The sequence below is a fragment of the Geotrypetes seraphini genome, chromosome 4 (assembly GCF_902459505.1).
Source record: "Geotrypetes seraphini chromosome 4, aGeoSer1.1, whole genome shotgun sequence".
Lineage (NCBI taxonomy): Eukaryota > Metazoa > Chordata > Amphibia > Gymnophiona > Dermophiidae > Geotrypetes > Geotrypetes seraphini.
Genome location: NC_047087.1, coordinates 288176045 through 288192162, shown reverse-complemented (window position 1 = coordinate 288192162; position 16118 = coordinate 288176045). Strand labels below are relative to the sequence as shown.

General features: G+C 41.6%; 1 protein-coding gene across 3 annotated transcripts in view; it reads right to left on the bottom strand.

Annotated features, from left to right (window-relative positions):
• Positions 1–12491: 12491 nt before the first annotated feature.
• KCNIP2 (potassium voltage-gated channel interacting protein 2) overlaps positions 12492–16118 on the bottom strand; it is an 808713-nt gene continuing 805086 nt past the window's right edge. For all 3 annotated transcript variants that reach the window (XM_033943166.1, XM_033943163.1, XM_033943165.1), the window contains one exon: positions 12492–13801. In XM_033943166.1, coding sequence (XP_033799057.1) covers positions 13754–13801 — 48 coding nt within the window. In that variant the 3' untranslated portion in view covers positions 12492–13753. The remainder of the gene's footprint in view (positions 13802–16118) is intronic.

Below are 16118 nucleotides of genomic sequence, written 5' to 3'. Positions count from 1 at the left end.
GGTAATTTTATAACTGAGAACATGTGTACACTGTTCCCTGTAAGGGTATTCACAAAGTCTCAAAAATAATGTCTGCGCATTCCTCGTGAAGTTCTGTGCTTATTTTTACGTCTGCTCCGTGACACACACAACACTTCTGTGATATTTTATGTACATCTGTGTCTATTTTCAAAAGAGTGTACAAACCCCTCTCAGTCCTTCCCCCAGGAATGCCTTCGCTCTTTTAAATCAAGTTCCACTTCTTTTGGGCCTGCAGTTTTAAAGTGCATATCTCCATGCATAAGACACTGCTTTGTGTACAGAAACTGCTTTTAAAATTACCCTTTTAGCATAATGGTTCTAATTAAACATGGTAAGGACTTGGTTAACCCTCTTTAGTGGTTGACCCTACAAGTGAATGAGCTCTTCAAAAGTATGACGTGTCTTATTACAAAATAATTTGAAGAAAAAAGGGTGATCCAATTGATCAACAAGGCAAGGTCTCCAAACAGCTAAACGAGTGTATCGAGCCCAGCATCTTGCCTCCAACAGTGGTCAATACAGATCACTCAGAAATGCCTAGCAGATGCTAAGGTGGAAATCCGTTCCTTGTTACTTATTCCCAGAAGTAAGAGGCGATGGATTCCTTATAGTTACTTGGCTACTAATGGGCATGTCTTCTAGAAACTTGTTCTATCCTTTTCAAACCATGTTATAATATTAACCTTGACCACATCCTCTGTCAGGTTCCTATTCTTAAAAACAAAACAAAACCAAAACACCCGTATATTTAAGAAACCTAAGGACAGGTTCAGTCTTTGTCAGCAACAATATGTATCTCATGCTGAACAGAGCTGCTTGCTAGCAAAGAAGAGATTAGACAGGTAGATTTGCTGGTCTGTTTCTTTTCAAAATTTATCTCCACTTTGTGATTTTTATAACATTATTATAATATTTGTATATACTGCTACACCGATCAACAGTTTATATGTACATCATTCAGTAATATAAAAATAAGAATTCATCCAGAAAGACACATGAATGTGCAGGCAAACCTGAATTAGATTCATAGGTCTTTACTTTAAACCCAGAATTACACAAGTAAAATACAAATATGTAGGGTTTTCCCTCAATCTCTTTTGCTTCAATTTAATACCTCTTCAGTGAAATAATCTATTTTGTAGCCTATACTTTATCCGGAATTACTGGTTTCAATTAACAATTACACTTCTCCCTCCATTATTTGCTGTGATAGGGATTAACAGAACCGCAAATACAGAAAAATCGTGAATAACTTTTTCATATGTTATTCGCTGTTTTCTATTAAAAACCATCGTGAATATAGTGAAACCACAAATAACATGGTGGGAGACCTGATCTGTTCCTGAAGGAGAGGCAAAACACAGTGAAGAAAGTGCTGGGAACCAGCGATTTTCTCTGTAAACGCTTGGAATCAGTGATTTCTTTTTGCAAACTGATGCAATTTGAGGGGAGGAGCCAGCAAGCTAAAAACCGTGAATAATCGAAACCGCGAATGCTGAAACTGCAAATACGGAGGGAGAAGTGTACTATATTCAATTGTTGTTTTTAATATTTGTAAGTGGATGCTGTATACTGTAGTATTCTTGTTGGGTTGTACAGTTTTTTTACAATAAGGTTTGGATGAAAACCTACCGTAAATTATGGGCACAGATTTAAAAATGTCAGAATAAGAGAGAAGATGGGCAGACTGGATGGGCCATTTGGCCTTTATCTGCCATCACGTTTCTATATTTCCATATTTCTTAGTCTTCTATTCCACCTTTACCTATTCAGTTTAATGTTGAAATACCCTCTAAGAGGCCGGGTTTAGTTGCCAAGTAGGTTACTTTGTACAGTTTGGCATTCAGAGTGATTATAATTACAATAACAATCATTTAATAGTACAGTTCAAGATCGGATTGCAATAAAAGAGTTTGGGTCAAGTTACCCAGGAGGTTACAATGTATAGTTTGGAGGTCAGAGTTGTGGGTGTAATTACAATCTGTTTTCTACTGGTGGATCCTCAAACTAGTTGCAGGGTCATTTGTGGTTGATTCGCTGTCTTGATACAAATGAGCTTTTAGGTGTTTTCTGAATCTGAGGTAGTGGTCACAGGAACATAGTGTGATTGGGAGTAGGTTCCAGCACTTGGTTAGTTGGTGGTGAATGGATGAAGTGAATTGTCTTGTGTACTAGACATTTTTGTATGAGGGAAATTTGAGCTGCATCAGGTTTCCAGTTGAGTAGGTGTTGGAAGCGCTCTGGAGTTGTGTGACCAGTTCAGTTAGGTAGGTGGAGGCAATACCCGATAAAATCTTGAAGGCCTTGATGTCTAAATTAAACTTACCGTAATTCTTGCAGTTATGGGCAACCAGAGTGGTTTTGTGTAGTAGGACTGTAGGTGTTCAGATTTCCAGAGTCCGAATACAAGTCTGGCTGCTGCAATTTGGACTGCTTGTAAGCAGGATAGGAAGCTTTTTGAGCAGAAAGCAAGTATCCCATTACAGTAGTCAAGTCAGAATAGAATTAGGTATTGTATTAAGATTTGGAAAGCTCCCGAGTCAAAGTATTTTTTGATGGTTTTTAGTTTTTGTATAATGAGGAAGGATTGTTTAGTTATTGAGTGTATTTGATGTTTCATGGAAAGGAAGTTGTCTATTTCCACTCCTAGGACTCGGGATTGCTGTTCTAATGAAAAGTCTTTGTTGTCAATAGAGACTCTTGATGAGTATCGTGGGTCGAGCATATCCAGAGGCTGAGACAATTGGTTGAGGACCAGTTTTCTAAGATGTGGAAGCATTTTTCAATGATATCGATAATGTTAAGTGAGGCCATCGTTACTGGCAGTATAATGGTGATGTCATCTGCATATGTGAAATGTCTTATTTCTGCACTGTCTATGATAGTTCCCAGAGGTTGCATGAGAAGGTTGAATACTTATGGGGAGGGGGGGAGGTATAATAATAATAAAAGGTGCATCTTCAGGAAGTTTTTCTAAATATATTTTTTTTCTTAAGATCAGCAGGACTAATTCTCTTACATTTTTCTTAAGTATTAGGCATTAATGGTCATAATGACCAGCGATAAAAATTCTTGGTCTGAACATTTTTTTTAGTCTGTAGTGTTGCCAGTTTAACCTTTCCCTTTTTTCGCCTACAAAAAGAAAAACTATGTCTTAGCCTGGCTAAGTGGATTTCAATCTTCTCGTTCTTTTCTTCTCTTTTTCTTCTCTACTCAGTTCAATTGTGTGGAAAACTGGTCTGGGGAGGAGGGTGAAAGGAGGGGGAGACCCATGGGGAGAGCTGGCTGATTTTGTGGTAGAATACTAGTGTAAACCAACATCGGCATGTTAGTGGCGCCCACTTATGTTAGGTCTACAGCGGGTATAAATGGGCATGCCTAAGTGTGTCAAGCAACCCATGCAACTAGGGTATTCTATAAGTTATGCACATAAGTGGGAGCCCTATTAACAGTCCCTTCTTTCAAAGTTATATACTCTAGGAGAGACATGATTTTTTCTGTTTCGGCCCCCCACATCTGGAACTTACTTCCACTTAATCTAAGAGAAGAAAAATTATTGAACAAATTTAAAAGTCTTCTAAAGAGCTGGCTTTTTAAAGACGCTTTTTACTAGATCAGTCTTACTATATTTTAGGATAGGACAAGGAGGTTCACTGTAATATGAGGGTATTTGTCTCCCATCCTGTGTGTTCTAAACCTATACCCAATTTTATTTTTGGTTTTATTTTTTTAATATTGTAATTTAAGATGCCCTCTTCCCTAATATTTAAATGTTAATTAGCAGTATATGTGATATCTGTGGATTTTATTATTTTATATTTTCATCCGATGTAAATTGCATTGAATTGAGATTTTGCGATATAATCAAAGAATTTATGAAACTTGAAACTTATATGCCCACTTACATGCATAGACTATGGAGGGAATTTAATAAATGGTGCCAAAACCTTGAACACTAAGCACTAGTCTACTATATAAAGAGAGTGTGCCCTTTATAGAATAGCATTCGTCGTGGATCCGTGCCTAATTTTTGAGTGCTCTACTTATGCTCCAAACAGCAGGTGTAAATGCCAGCATCTAACTTAGGCATGCTTTAGGCAAATTCTATAAATCCACATGCAACTTTTGGGAATGTTCCAACACGCCCTTTTTTCAAATTATCACCATGCTTTATAGAATAGCAGCGAGATTTTTAAGACTGCCAATTAGCATCAATAATTGGTTGTTAGTACTCATTATGCTTCCAAGCTCATTAGCCAATTTATTTGCACACGTATCTCCAGTTTGCGCGCAAAGTTGGACACACAAACTTGGGTGCCATATATAGAAACTGGGAGTAAGCTATTTATGTGTACTTTTATATAACAGTTCTTATTCGTAGGCACATGTGATACCTTTTGCTGCTTTTATGCATGCAAGGTGCATGTAACTGCAGGCACCCAGTTGTAAAATTGCCTTTCACATGTGCAGTGGAACTGAATATATGTTTTTTAAATGCTCTAGCTGGCATTCAAACAGACTAAAAAAACAAGCAGAATTGAATCAGGCACACAAGTGGGTGACTCCCATCTTCAGGATTGTTCTAGTTCCCACATAACTTTCTCAGCACTAAGGAGCATCCAAGTTAGATGATGGAAGAGTGAAATACAGCAGATTACCCAGACAGCTTGCTTAGCACTGCTTGACTAAATGCACTGCCTCTGGCTGAAGACTGGTCCAAGCAGTAATGTGATGAGAAGGTATGATGTGAAGACCAAACACTGCTTTGCAGATGAATGGAGGAATAGACTAGTGTTTAGAATAGCAAGTTGAGGACCAAGGAAGCCAGGTTTAAATCTCACTGCTGATCCTTGCGGTCTTGGATGAATCTCTATTGCCTTAGGTACAAACTTATGTATCATTTTACTAAGATGTGGTAATAATTAGCATACGCTAATATGCCATGCAGCTCATTATATTCCTATAATCTGCTTGGCATTTAGCACGTCTAATCATTAGCGTGTGTTAAATCTTTAAGGGCTAGATTCACAAAACTTAACGATTGTGTACCGATGGTTTTGCGATCGTTTCCCCGACCTGATTCACTAAACAGCTGTGCGGTCAATATCCAATCTGATCCACACATGCAAATGAGGGGAAATGCCATGCATAAGTAGGAAGGCAGCAATTCACTAAACAGAAGAAGGAACACCGATTGGGTTTGCCGATCCTAAATGAAGCGACTGCTGAGGACCAGTTGCTACTGTCCTTGCCGACTCTCCTGCTCTCTGCCGCCCTGAAATCTCCCTGCTCTCTGCCACCCTGAAAACAACCATTAACATAAAAAATTGTACATATGCATATTCCCCCCTTTTTAATTATTGTGCAGAAATGTGAGCCCATGGTTTTAACCTGCGGGTTTAAAGCATTTTCTGTTCTGTAGCCTGGCTGCAAAGCGTGTTCTGTTCCATTCTGCCTGCACAAATTTAAATGATTCCTTTCGGGAGCTGCTCCGTACCTATGCCACCCCTCCCCCTTTGTTGTGACCTCGCTTGTGCAGAGAGCAAGTGCATGCGCGGATCGCTTCTACAGCCAACCAGGATGGTCTGCGCAAGCATCACGATCACTCTGCAGCGATCCTTGGGGTGTGCGTCCAATCCGATCTGCACATGTAAATGAGGACTCTTTAGTGAATCAGTCGCCCGGCAGAATTCAGCCATGAATCGCTCAACAACGATCCGGACCGGTGAGCGCCCAGCGGTCCGCGCCCGCGGCATCAGGCCCATTGCCTGAGCAATGGTCCCTGACTAATTTTATAGCTTACCATTTAAACCTATCCCTATAATCTACCTCTATTCTTATCTATACCCTTCTATACCTTTGTCCTCCAAGTACCTATCCAAAGCTTCTTTGAAGCCCTGTAGCGTGCTCCTGTTTATCACATCCTCCGGCAGCGCATTCCATGTATCCACCACCCTCTGTGTGAAGAAGAACTTCCTGGCGTTTGTTCTAAACCTCTCCCCTTTCAATTTCTCTGAGTGCCTCCTTGTACTTGTGGTCCCCCTTAATTTGAAAAATCTGTCCCTGTCTATTTTTTCTATACCTTTCATGATCTTGAAGGTTTCTATCATGTCTCCTCTAAAGTCTCCGCTTTTCCAGGGAGAAAAGCCCCAGCTTTTTCAGTCTGTCGGTATATGAGAGGTCCTCAATACCCTTTATTAGCCTAGTTGCTCTTCTCTGGACTCTCTCAAGTACCGCTATGTCCTTCTTGAGGTACGGCGACCAGTACTTGACACAGTACTCCAGGTGCGGGCGCACCATTGCACGATACAGGGCAGGATGACTTCCTTCGTCCTGGTCGTGATACCCTTTTTAATGATACCCAACATTTTGTTTGCTTTCCTTGAGGCTGAGGCGCACTGCTCTGACGCCTTTAATGTTGTGTCCACCATTACTCCCAGGTCTCTTTCAAGGTTGCTCACCCCTAGCGGTGATTCCCCCCATTTTGTAAGTGAACATCGGGTTCTTTTTCCCTATATGCATGACCTTGCATTTCCCTATGTTGAAGCTCATTTGCCACTTTTTGGCCCATTGTTCTAGTGTTGTCAGATCCTTTTGGAGATCTTCGCAGTCCTCCATGTTATTTACCCTGCTATATAGCTTGGTGTCATCCGCAAATTTGATAACCTCACATTTTGTTCCTGCCTCCAGGTCGTTAATGAATATATTGAACAGCAGCGGTCCCAGTACCGACCCCTGCGGAACTCCGCTCGTGACCCATTGCCAGTCTGAGTAATGGCCCTTTACTCCAACCCTCTGTTTCCTGTCCGCCAGCCAGTTTTTGATCCATCGGTGGACCTCCCCTTGTACCCCGTGGTTCCATAGCTTCCGTAGCAGTCAAACTCAAACCCTTTGCAGGGCCACATTTTGGATTTGTAGGTACTTAAAGGGCCTCAGAAAAAATAGCTCATGTCTTATTAAAGAAATGACAGTTTTGCATGAGGTAAAACTCTTTATAGTTTATAAATCTTTCCTTTTGGCTAAGTCTTAATAATAATATTGTCTTTTATAGCTAAAGAGACATATGATCAAGAAACTGTTTTATTTTATTTTTGTGATTATGATAAAAATACCGAGGGCCTCAAAATAGTACCTGGTGGGCCGCGAGTTTGAGAACACTGCTCTAGGGGTAAGAAAATCCCTAATGTAATTAAATGTAGCTTGCCTGAACTACTGAGAAGGGCATGAGCTAATGCGTAACAAAATTTCAGAGGGGACGGCCAGAAGTTATGTGGCTAGTGACGATATTCAGTGCTACCTGGATAACATTAGCTGTTGGAATACCAGTGAAAAATACTTCAAAGTACCATTCACTCCAATCTGATGAGGATTGACTCTGCTGGTTAGGAGCTGAATACAGTACAAGATTCTAGCGCTTTATTTATTTGGATTTAATAACCGCCTTTTCATGAAGAGATTCACCCAAAGCGGTTTACAATACATTGAATAGTAATCAGGTATTCTTAAGTAGTTAATGTATGCTTTGCCAGCCTGTTAGAATAAAAGGTAATGAACAGCAGTGTAGACCTTCTGATTAATTTTGTTATTTTGAGATCGTAAGAGACCATTTACATGCCTGCGAGGTTTAGGATAAAAGATAGGGAATATTCTTTCTTTAATATGTGAAAATATTTGACCATCTTTGGCGGGAATTTAGGCTGAGTGTCTTGGGCTTCCTTATTATGGTCAAATTATATATAAGTCTCATATATGACTAACCCCCTCTTTTAAGGCGCGCTAGCCAATTTAGCACGTGCTAAACGCTAACGTGTCCATAGAATATAATGGACGCATTAGCTTTTAGCGTGCGCTAAATTTCATAGTAACATAGTAGATGACGGCAGATAAAGACCCGAATGGTCCATCCAGTCTGCCCAACCTGATTCAATTTAAATTTTTTTTTTTTTCTTCTTAGCTATTTCTGGGCGAGAATCCAAAGCTTTACCCGGTACTGTGCTTGGGTTCCAACTGCCAAAATCTCTGTTAAGACTTACTCCAGCCCATCTACACCCTCCCAGCCATTGAAGCCCTCCCCTGCCCATCCTCCTCCAAACGGCCATGCACAGACACAGACCGTACAAGTCTGCCCAGTGACTGGCCTAGTTCAATCTTTAATATTATTTTCTGATTCTAAATCTTCTGTGTTCATCCCACGCTTCTTTGAACTCAGTCACAGTTTTACTCTCCACCACCTCTCTCGGGAGCGCATTCCAGGCATCCACCACCCTCTCCGTAAAGTAGAATTTCCTAACATTGCCCCTGAATCTACCACCCCTCAACCTCAAATTATGTCCTCTGGTTTTACCATTTTCCTTTCTCTGGAAAAGATTTTGTTCTACGTTAATACCCTTTAAGTATTTGAACGTCTGAATCATATCTCCCCTGTCTCTCCTTTCCTCTAGGGTATACATATTCAGGGCTTCCAGTCTCTCCTCATACGTCTTCTGGCGCAAGCCTCCTATCATTTTCGTCGCCCTCCTCTGGACCGCCTCAAGTCTTCTTACGTCTTCGCCAGATACGGTCTCCAAAACTGAACACAATACTCCAAGTGGGGCCTCACCAATGACCTGTACAGGGGCATCAACACCTTCTTCCTTCTACTGACTACGCCTCTCTTTATACAGCCTTAGCACACCTTAGTAAAAGGACCCCTAAGTCTTGCAGTTCTCTGATTCTTCGTAACAGATGTGGCTTCTATATGAAAGAGAACTTTCCAGGTTCAGCTTTTGAGAGACAAGGATTCCATAAGCTCAAACAGCGGTTTCATAAGAAATGAAAAAACTTTATTCAGGTCCCATTGGACGGGAGGCTACTGGATTCATAGCTCGAGACAAAGGTGGCCTCATCAATTTTGAAACCATGGGCCACAAGAAGTTGAGATTACTGAGTCTTACCTTAATAGTGGATGTCTGAAGTCCAAATCAATAGGGATGATAGAGATATTGAAATATGTGGAGGACACTGAAAGGGGTCCTGGACATTAGTATATTAACAGATGAAAAACCTCTTCCATTATGAATGCATATATTTTTGAACATCCAGATTTTTAAAAAGTCAAAATGAGAGGATGACTATCTTCTGTGGCTTTGGTAGGGCTTCTGGCATTGGATTAGGCAGTAAGATGGCAGCTAACACTCAAAATGTTTCTTTGTGGGCAGTTTTTTACTTGAGGAACAGTACTGATATTTAGATAACCAAGTGGGTAATTTTACCTTATGCATATACGATACACCAGTTTTCCAAGGGAAAGTTTGCACCTACTTTACTTTTGAACATTACTGCCTAGAAACTGCACACATTTATACCTGCTAGTTAGTTTGTACAACTTGCCTAATTTTTTTTTAATCTACATATTCATGTGTTTTATAAAATATGGAAGTGCTATCACCTTCTCAACCCCACTCCTGCCTCCACTTAGGTCAGATAAACTTGTGTATACAAGACTGTGTGTACATAAATTTATGTGCACATACTCTGGGCAATTTTATAAAAGGCTATTTCTGTGCACCTCATGGAAAAGCCTTTGAAAATGATCCATATAACTTAGGAAGAAAGTCTGGAGTTAGATGAGGGAAGACTTCATGTTATCTCCAAATTCACAAAAGGGGTTATAAAGAAGAGAGTGATCAGTTTTTCTCCATCTCTGCTGGAGACTGGGCTTAAATTGCAACAAAGGAGGTTTTAGTTAGACATTAGGAAGAATTATGTAATTGTACAGATAATTCTGAAATAAATACTTTAAGGAAGTAGCTGGAGGGTGGAAGCTATCGATGTGAGTCAGGTTATTTTAGCAAAGAGTCTCGTTGCATAAAATGGGACCCTGTGGTAATATATCCTGACTTAACAGTAGCCCACATCGATAACTTTTCCCCTTAAGCTCTATCATTGAAGGTTTAGGTACCAGCATGAATAAACATATACTTGGGACGATATAGGGGCCCTAAAGCCTGCTTTGAGGCAACATCCTTGAACCTCTGAGGTCCTATCTTTCTAACATTCCAATAGCTGTAGAACAATTGAATTTCATAAGCTTGTCAAATAGCCCGCATGCTCCCTCTCTCTCAAACCACTCGTCAGACACATATTTGGAATGCTGTGATACAATAAAGAAATGATGCTACTATATAATTTAATTTAGGTGGCAGTCAAGGCACAAAGGCTTTGATTCAGACAAATATAGGGGCCCTTTTTACTAAGTTCTGCTCAAAAGTGGCCACTTTTTAAGCACAGCTCTAAAATGGCTGCAACTTCCATTTTCCTATTAAAGGCCCTGCTCTAATTTTTAAAATTTAAATGTGGCCCTTACCATCACCTATTTTGTAGGCGGTAAGGGCTCCTGCTCTAATTGTTCAGCCCATGTGCTAACCGATTAGCGCAGAATATACATATTCTCTGCCCCCAAACATGCCCCTGCACTAAAAAATAAAATATATTTATATAGTGCCATTTTAAGCAATAGTAAGCACCTGTTAGTGCTTAAGATTACTTAGGAAAAGGGTCTCATAGAGTGTTATTGAGAAACAAAGATTTTGTGGAATTTAGGCCCTCTTATACTATGCTGCGATAGAGGTTTCTACTGAAGACCACCGCACTAAGGGGACCTTTTATCAAGGCGCTGTAGGGGTTTAATGCGCAGAATACTGCACGTTCAACCGCCTGCCGCACTAGTTGCTAACGCCTCCATTGATGAGGCATTAGTATTTTGGCTTGCCACGGGGTTAGCGCATGATGAAATATCCGACGCACTAACCCCCTTAGTGCACCTTGATAAAAGGAGCCCTAAATGTTCCGATGCTGCTCTGAAGCTCACAGGAATTCTATGATCGTCAGATCAGCTTCGGAGCATTTAGTACTCCAGGCCATAGTAAAAATTAGAGAGTTGCACGGGGACAGAAATCCCACCTATCCCCACCAGGATCCTCTCCGTCCCCACCCTTCCCCGCAAGGAATTACCTCCATCCCCGCCAGTCCCCATAAAAAGCAGCAATTACTTCTGACAGGATCATCAATTCCACAGTTTCTTTTGTGTTTGTGCTGCTGTTTTCCTTGTGGAATCCTTTTTTTGTTTTCTGTTCAGGTTAACTTATAAACCTCCTTTTTTACTAAGGCTGACGTGTCAAGTTATATATATGGACGAACCCTGCTTCCAAAGCCTTCCATCCCCGTGGGAGTCCCATGGGTTAGAGGGGCATTCCCGCGGGACCCACGGGATTCCCGCGATCTCCGTTCCCGTGCAGACCTCTAGTAGAAACCTCTATCATGGCTTAGTAAAAATAGGGGGGGGGGTAATTTCTTAATTACACTAAATAGTAAAATGAAGCACAGTTCTTGCAGCCAGTAGAAAGTACATGACTTTATGGAGAAAAAAAAATCATACTTTATACTAGTGAGTGTTCGAAATATTCATGCGCTCAAGCTCATCTCTGCATAGACGTAGCTTTTTGTGGCAACAAATGACAATAGAAAAAAATTAAGGGATATGAAAATACACTTTACCACAAATATTGGGGTCCTTTTTACTAAGGCGTCCATTATATTTCTATGGATGCGTTATCGTTTAGCGCATCTTAGTTAAAGGACCCCATTATGACTACTTAAATTAGAACCTTGTGCCATGACGTGCAACAGAGCTGTCAATGTTTCTAGTACTGAGAATTCCTGCCTCAGCTTGGTCAACTACACCAAAAATAATACTATAATAAGTGCCCAATATATACAATAGACTCAAAGATTCACAAACAATGAGTAAATATTTAAATATTCATTGAATATTCCTCTAATATTTATAGGACCATCACAGTTCGTATGGACTCATTCAACTTGAGCATCATTGCAAGTCTAATCAAAGGTTCTCAATATGTCTTTAAATAAATGTATCTCAAAACATTTTTAAATAAATCGATATCATGCACTTATCTTCAGAAAGAATTCAATCTCTTTTCTTACTAGGGGGTCCTTTTACAAAGGCGTGGTAGCGGTTTAACGCATGGAATACAGCGCGTTAAACTGCCTGCCACGCTAGTACCTAACGCCTCCATTGATGCGGCATTAGGATTTTAGGCTACCGCGGGGGTTAGCGCGTGATGAAATGTCCGATGCGTAGCTCGCCTTGATAAAAGGAGCCCTAAGATATACGGTACTGAGAAACATTTAAAGACATTCAGCACAAAGGTTTTGTGTTTGGGACCTACGTATGATTAGACTTGCAGTGAGATATAACCCTGTACACTCTATGATGATGGTATAAATCAGGGGTCTCAAAGTCCCTCCTTGAGGGCCGCAATCCAGTCGGGTTTTAAGGATTTCCCCAATGAATATGCATGAGATGTATGTGCATGCACTGCTTTCAATGCATATTCATTGGGGAAATCCTGAAAACCCGACTGGATTGCGGCCCTCAAGGAGGGACTTTGAGACCCCTGGTATAAATATTAGATGAATATTGAATGACTATTCAAATATTTGCTTACTGTTGGTGAAATAACGCACAGTCATTATTCATTCTCATAAAGAGAGTTATTGTTCTCACTTCTTTTCTTGTTCTTTTTTTTTTTTTTTACAATGCAGGATGAAACCAAGATCATACAAGCACATTTATTTCTACTCTGTTGGACCAGACAATACATAGAGATGTGCTTCTCAATGACCCTCTTTTCACCCAGCGTAAATGAGTAGGCAGATTCCACATTGCTTCAAATTTTCCGCACTGAGATGCTTTCTGTGAACTCCAAAGTTTAAACTGTGTTCACTTTCTCTAATGTCCCTGAAAGAAGAGTTCAGTCTCATATTAACTCCAGCACCAGCCAACACCACTGGTGATGTAGAAAATTCCAAGTGGCTGCAGCCAAAAAAAAACATTTCATGAAACAAAATTTGGAAAAATTAATTGCAAAAATATATTAGCTTGAATTACTCCCCCTTAAACTATATTCAGTTTCTATTGAGAGAACCATTAAAATAAAATAAACCAATTCACATACAAATAAACTTAGCAGTAAATGGTATGTATTTGAATATTACGAGATACCTCTCTTGGATCTGGAATAAATATTAATGCATAAACTAAATTAATTGCAGTTTTTATAGAACTTACTGCAATATTTCTTAAGCCTGTAAGTGCAAATGAATTATCAAACTCATGCCCAAGGTTGCTCCAGTTCAGACCTTACTGTTAATGAATCCTAAACAGTTGTGTCTTGTTGCATTGAGATTACAGGATGAGGAAAGTATAAGATGGCTGCAGTTGGATCAATAATCACTGAGACTGCTCCTAGTGTTTTCTGCAAGAGTCAGTTGCCATCAGGTTAATAGGCCCAAGAAAAAGAGTTCCTTATTTTTGGGAAATCAGCGAGAAGTTTATTTTGGTGTAAAAGCCAAATTTCATGCTGGAGTTAAAAACAAGATGTCCAATGATCTTCTAATGCCAGCATTTCCATTCTTCTTCCTTATTGGCCTGAGGAATTCCAAATTTTAATTAGCTCATACCTGGCGTGATGGGATGGGAAAGATTTCTAAGGCAAGAGAGGGGCAGAGAAGGTGAGAATCTTTCCTGTTTCAAATTTGCCCAAAAATCTTATAAAAGATTGTTTGATTTAGGTAGTCTTTAAATAAATTGCACACTTGTGTAGAAAGGAGAATGTCCATCCCAAACTGAGGGCCAGAACTAAGCCACAAGGGAATCCATCAGGTAGAGCTAAATCACATTGTCAAAAAGCTGCATGGACCTCATGATATTTTCATCCTGGAAAAAAAAGAAGGAATAAGAAAATGTAAAGATGATAAAGAATTGCTTTCTACAGGTTATCAGGGCACTTCAAAATCAAGTGCTGCTTTTCACCAATACTGCACACAACCTGATAAGATCTTTTGCACACTATTACCGATAATGCAGTTTGATAAATTCCACACAGTAGAATTGTGTTACAGTCTTGTTTGCATTTTAATTATGAGTGTAATGTATGTAACTCGCACGGAACTAGAGGATGGCCCGAGTAACAAATGTTTAAATAAATAAACCTTCCGTTTTCGTGCCTATCTTTAAAACGATGAGAGCAATTTTGAGACTGACTTGATAACCTGTAAGTCTGCAGATATGAATTCGGACCGAGGGTAATCATGAGTGCTACAGACTTTACACCAGTTTTACCACATGTACAAACAGATCCCCTCCGCTCCAGGAGGAAACGCGTCTTCAAATACCCTCTGGTCAGAGCCTCAAACGAGAAAGTGTCAGGCGAAGGTCATACTCTCACTTCTTACCAAAGCACTGGAATCAGCTACCTCCTAACATTGAATCTCTTAATAGACTTTTGAGCTTTAGGAAAGCAAAAAAAAACCCTATCTCTTCACCTGACTCCTCAGGACAAGCTAGCATTCAGATGGTTACTCCCAAACCACAGTATTCTTAATAGATATTCAACTGACACACACTGACTCCATCCTGTGCATGCTTCAGGCTCCAAGGCCCGGATTCTGTATAGGACGCTCGTTCCTTGCAACCTATACAGAATCGGAACAAAACCCGCCCAAAGTAAACCCGATTCTATAACCGACGTCCATGTTGCAGACGCCGGTTACAGAATCGGGTTTTTGGCCCGGATTCTGTATAGGACGCGGCTGCTATACTTTATCGCAGCAAGGGTTTTCCCTGCCACGATTAGTATAGCGGCCACAACTACGGCCGCTAGTCTCCCCAACCCCCCCCCCCCCGATGTTCACGGCAGGAGGGTGCCCAACCCCTCCTGATGAAAGAACCCACCCTCCAAAGATCACCAGCAGGAGGGTACCCAAACCCTCCTGCCGGACCCCCCCAATGACCCCCCAAACAAAATGCCCTAACTGCCCTCCACGTACCCCCTCAACGGCCTCTCCGAAGATCGCCAGCAGGAGGGTGCCCAACCCTTCCTGCCAGACCCCTCAACGCCCTCCCCCACCCTGGAACCCCCCTGAAGCTTACCGCCAAGTTGGCCGGATGGGTCTTCGCACTGTCCAGCCAGCAGGCCCGCCTCTGTCCAAATGAGGCGGGCCCACCCCTTCCTTGCCCAACCCACAGGATCCTAGGGCCTCATTGGCTCAAGCGCCTAAGGCCCCTCCTATAGCGGGCATTTTGTTGGGGGGGGGTTCAGACGGAGGGGTTGGGTACTCTCCTGCTGGCGATCTTTGGGGGGGGCGGGTTCTTTCGGCAGGAGGGGTTGGGCACCCTCCTGCTGCGAACGTCGGGGGGTTTGGGGAGACTGGCGGCTGTAGCTGCAGCCGCTATACTAATCGCGGCAGGGAGATCCCTTGCCGCGATAAAGTATAGCGGCCGCATCTACTTACCATGTAGGCCAGCATTTTGCTAGCCTACATAGTAAGCGTCTCCCGCTCTGCTAGGGAGACGCGCAGGGCCGCCTAGGTTTGCCTAAGGCTACCGCCTAGCCTTAGGCGAGCTTAGACGGGCTTGTGGGCCTCCCTAGGCTCACAGAGGCACTTTCAATATAGGCGGCCTTCCTGGGGAGCATTGTTTTAGAAAACGTGCCTCTCGATTGGCTGATTAGACAGCTGTAGGACGCCTACAGCTGCCTACAATCGGGACGCACTTTTGCAGAATCAGGGCCCAAGTGTCTGCTAATCCAGAACAACTGAACGAGACTCATCTCATTTTACCCTATTACCTTAGGGCTCCTTTTACTAAGGTGCGCTAACGTTTTTAGCGCACGCAACAGATTAGCGCACGCTAGCTCCATGCTACACGGCTAGAACTAATGCCAGCTCAGTGCTGGCGTTAAAGTCTAGCGCGGGGGGGGGCACTGTAGCACGCACTATTCTGCGCGTTAAAGCCCTAACGCAGCTTAGTAAAAGGAGCCTATAGTCTTCTGTTCCTAGTTGTTAACTGTTATGTGCCTTTTTTGCTAACTGTTGTGCATGTTACCCTGTAACCCATTCTGGGCTCCTCGGGGAGGACGGGATATAAATCAAACTAAGTAACTAAAATAAAAATAAGGAAATAATCTCGGTCTGTAGTGAGCTTTCTTGCAGTCTCCGACACTGCCCTGCAAATGGGCTCTTCAGAACTGAAA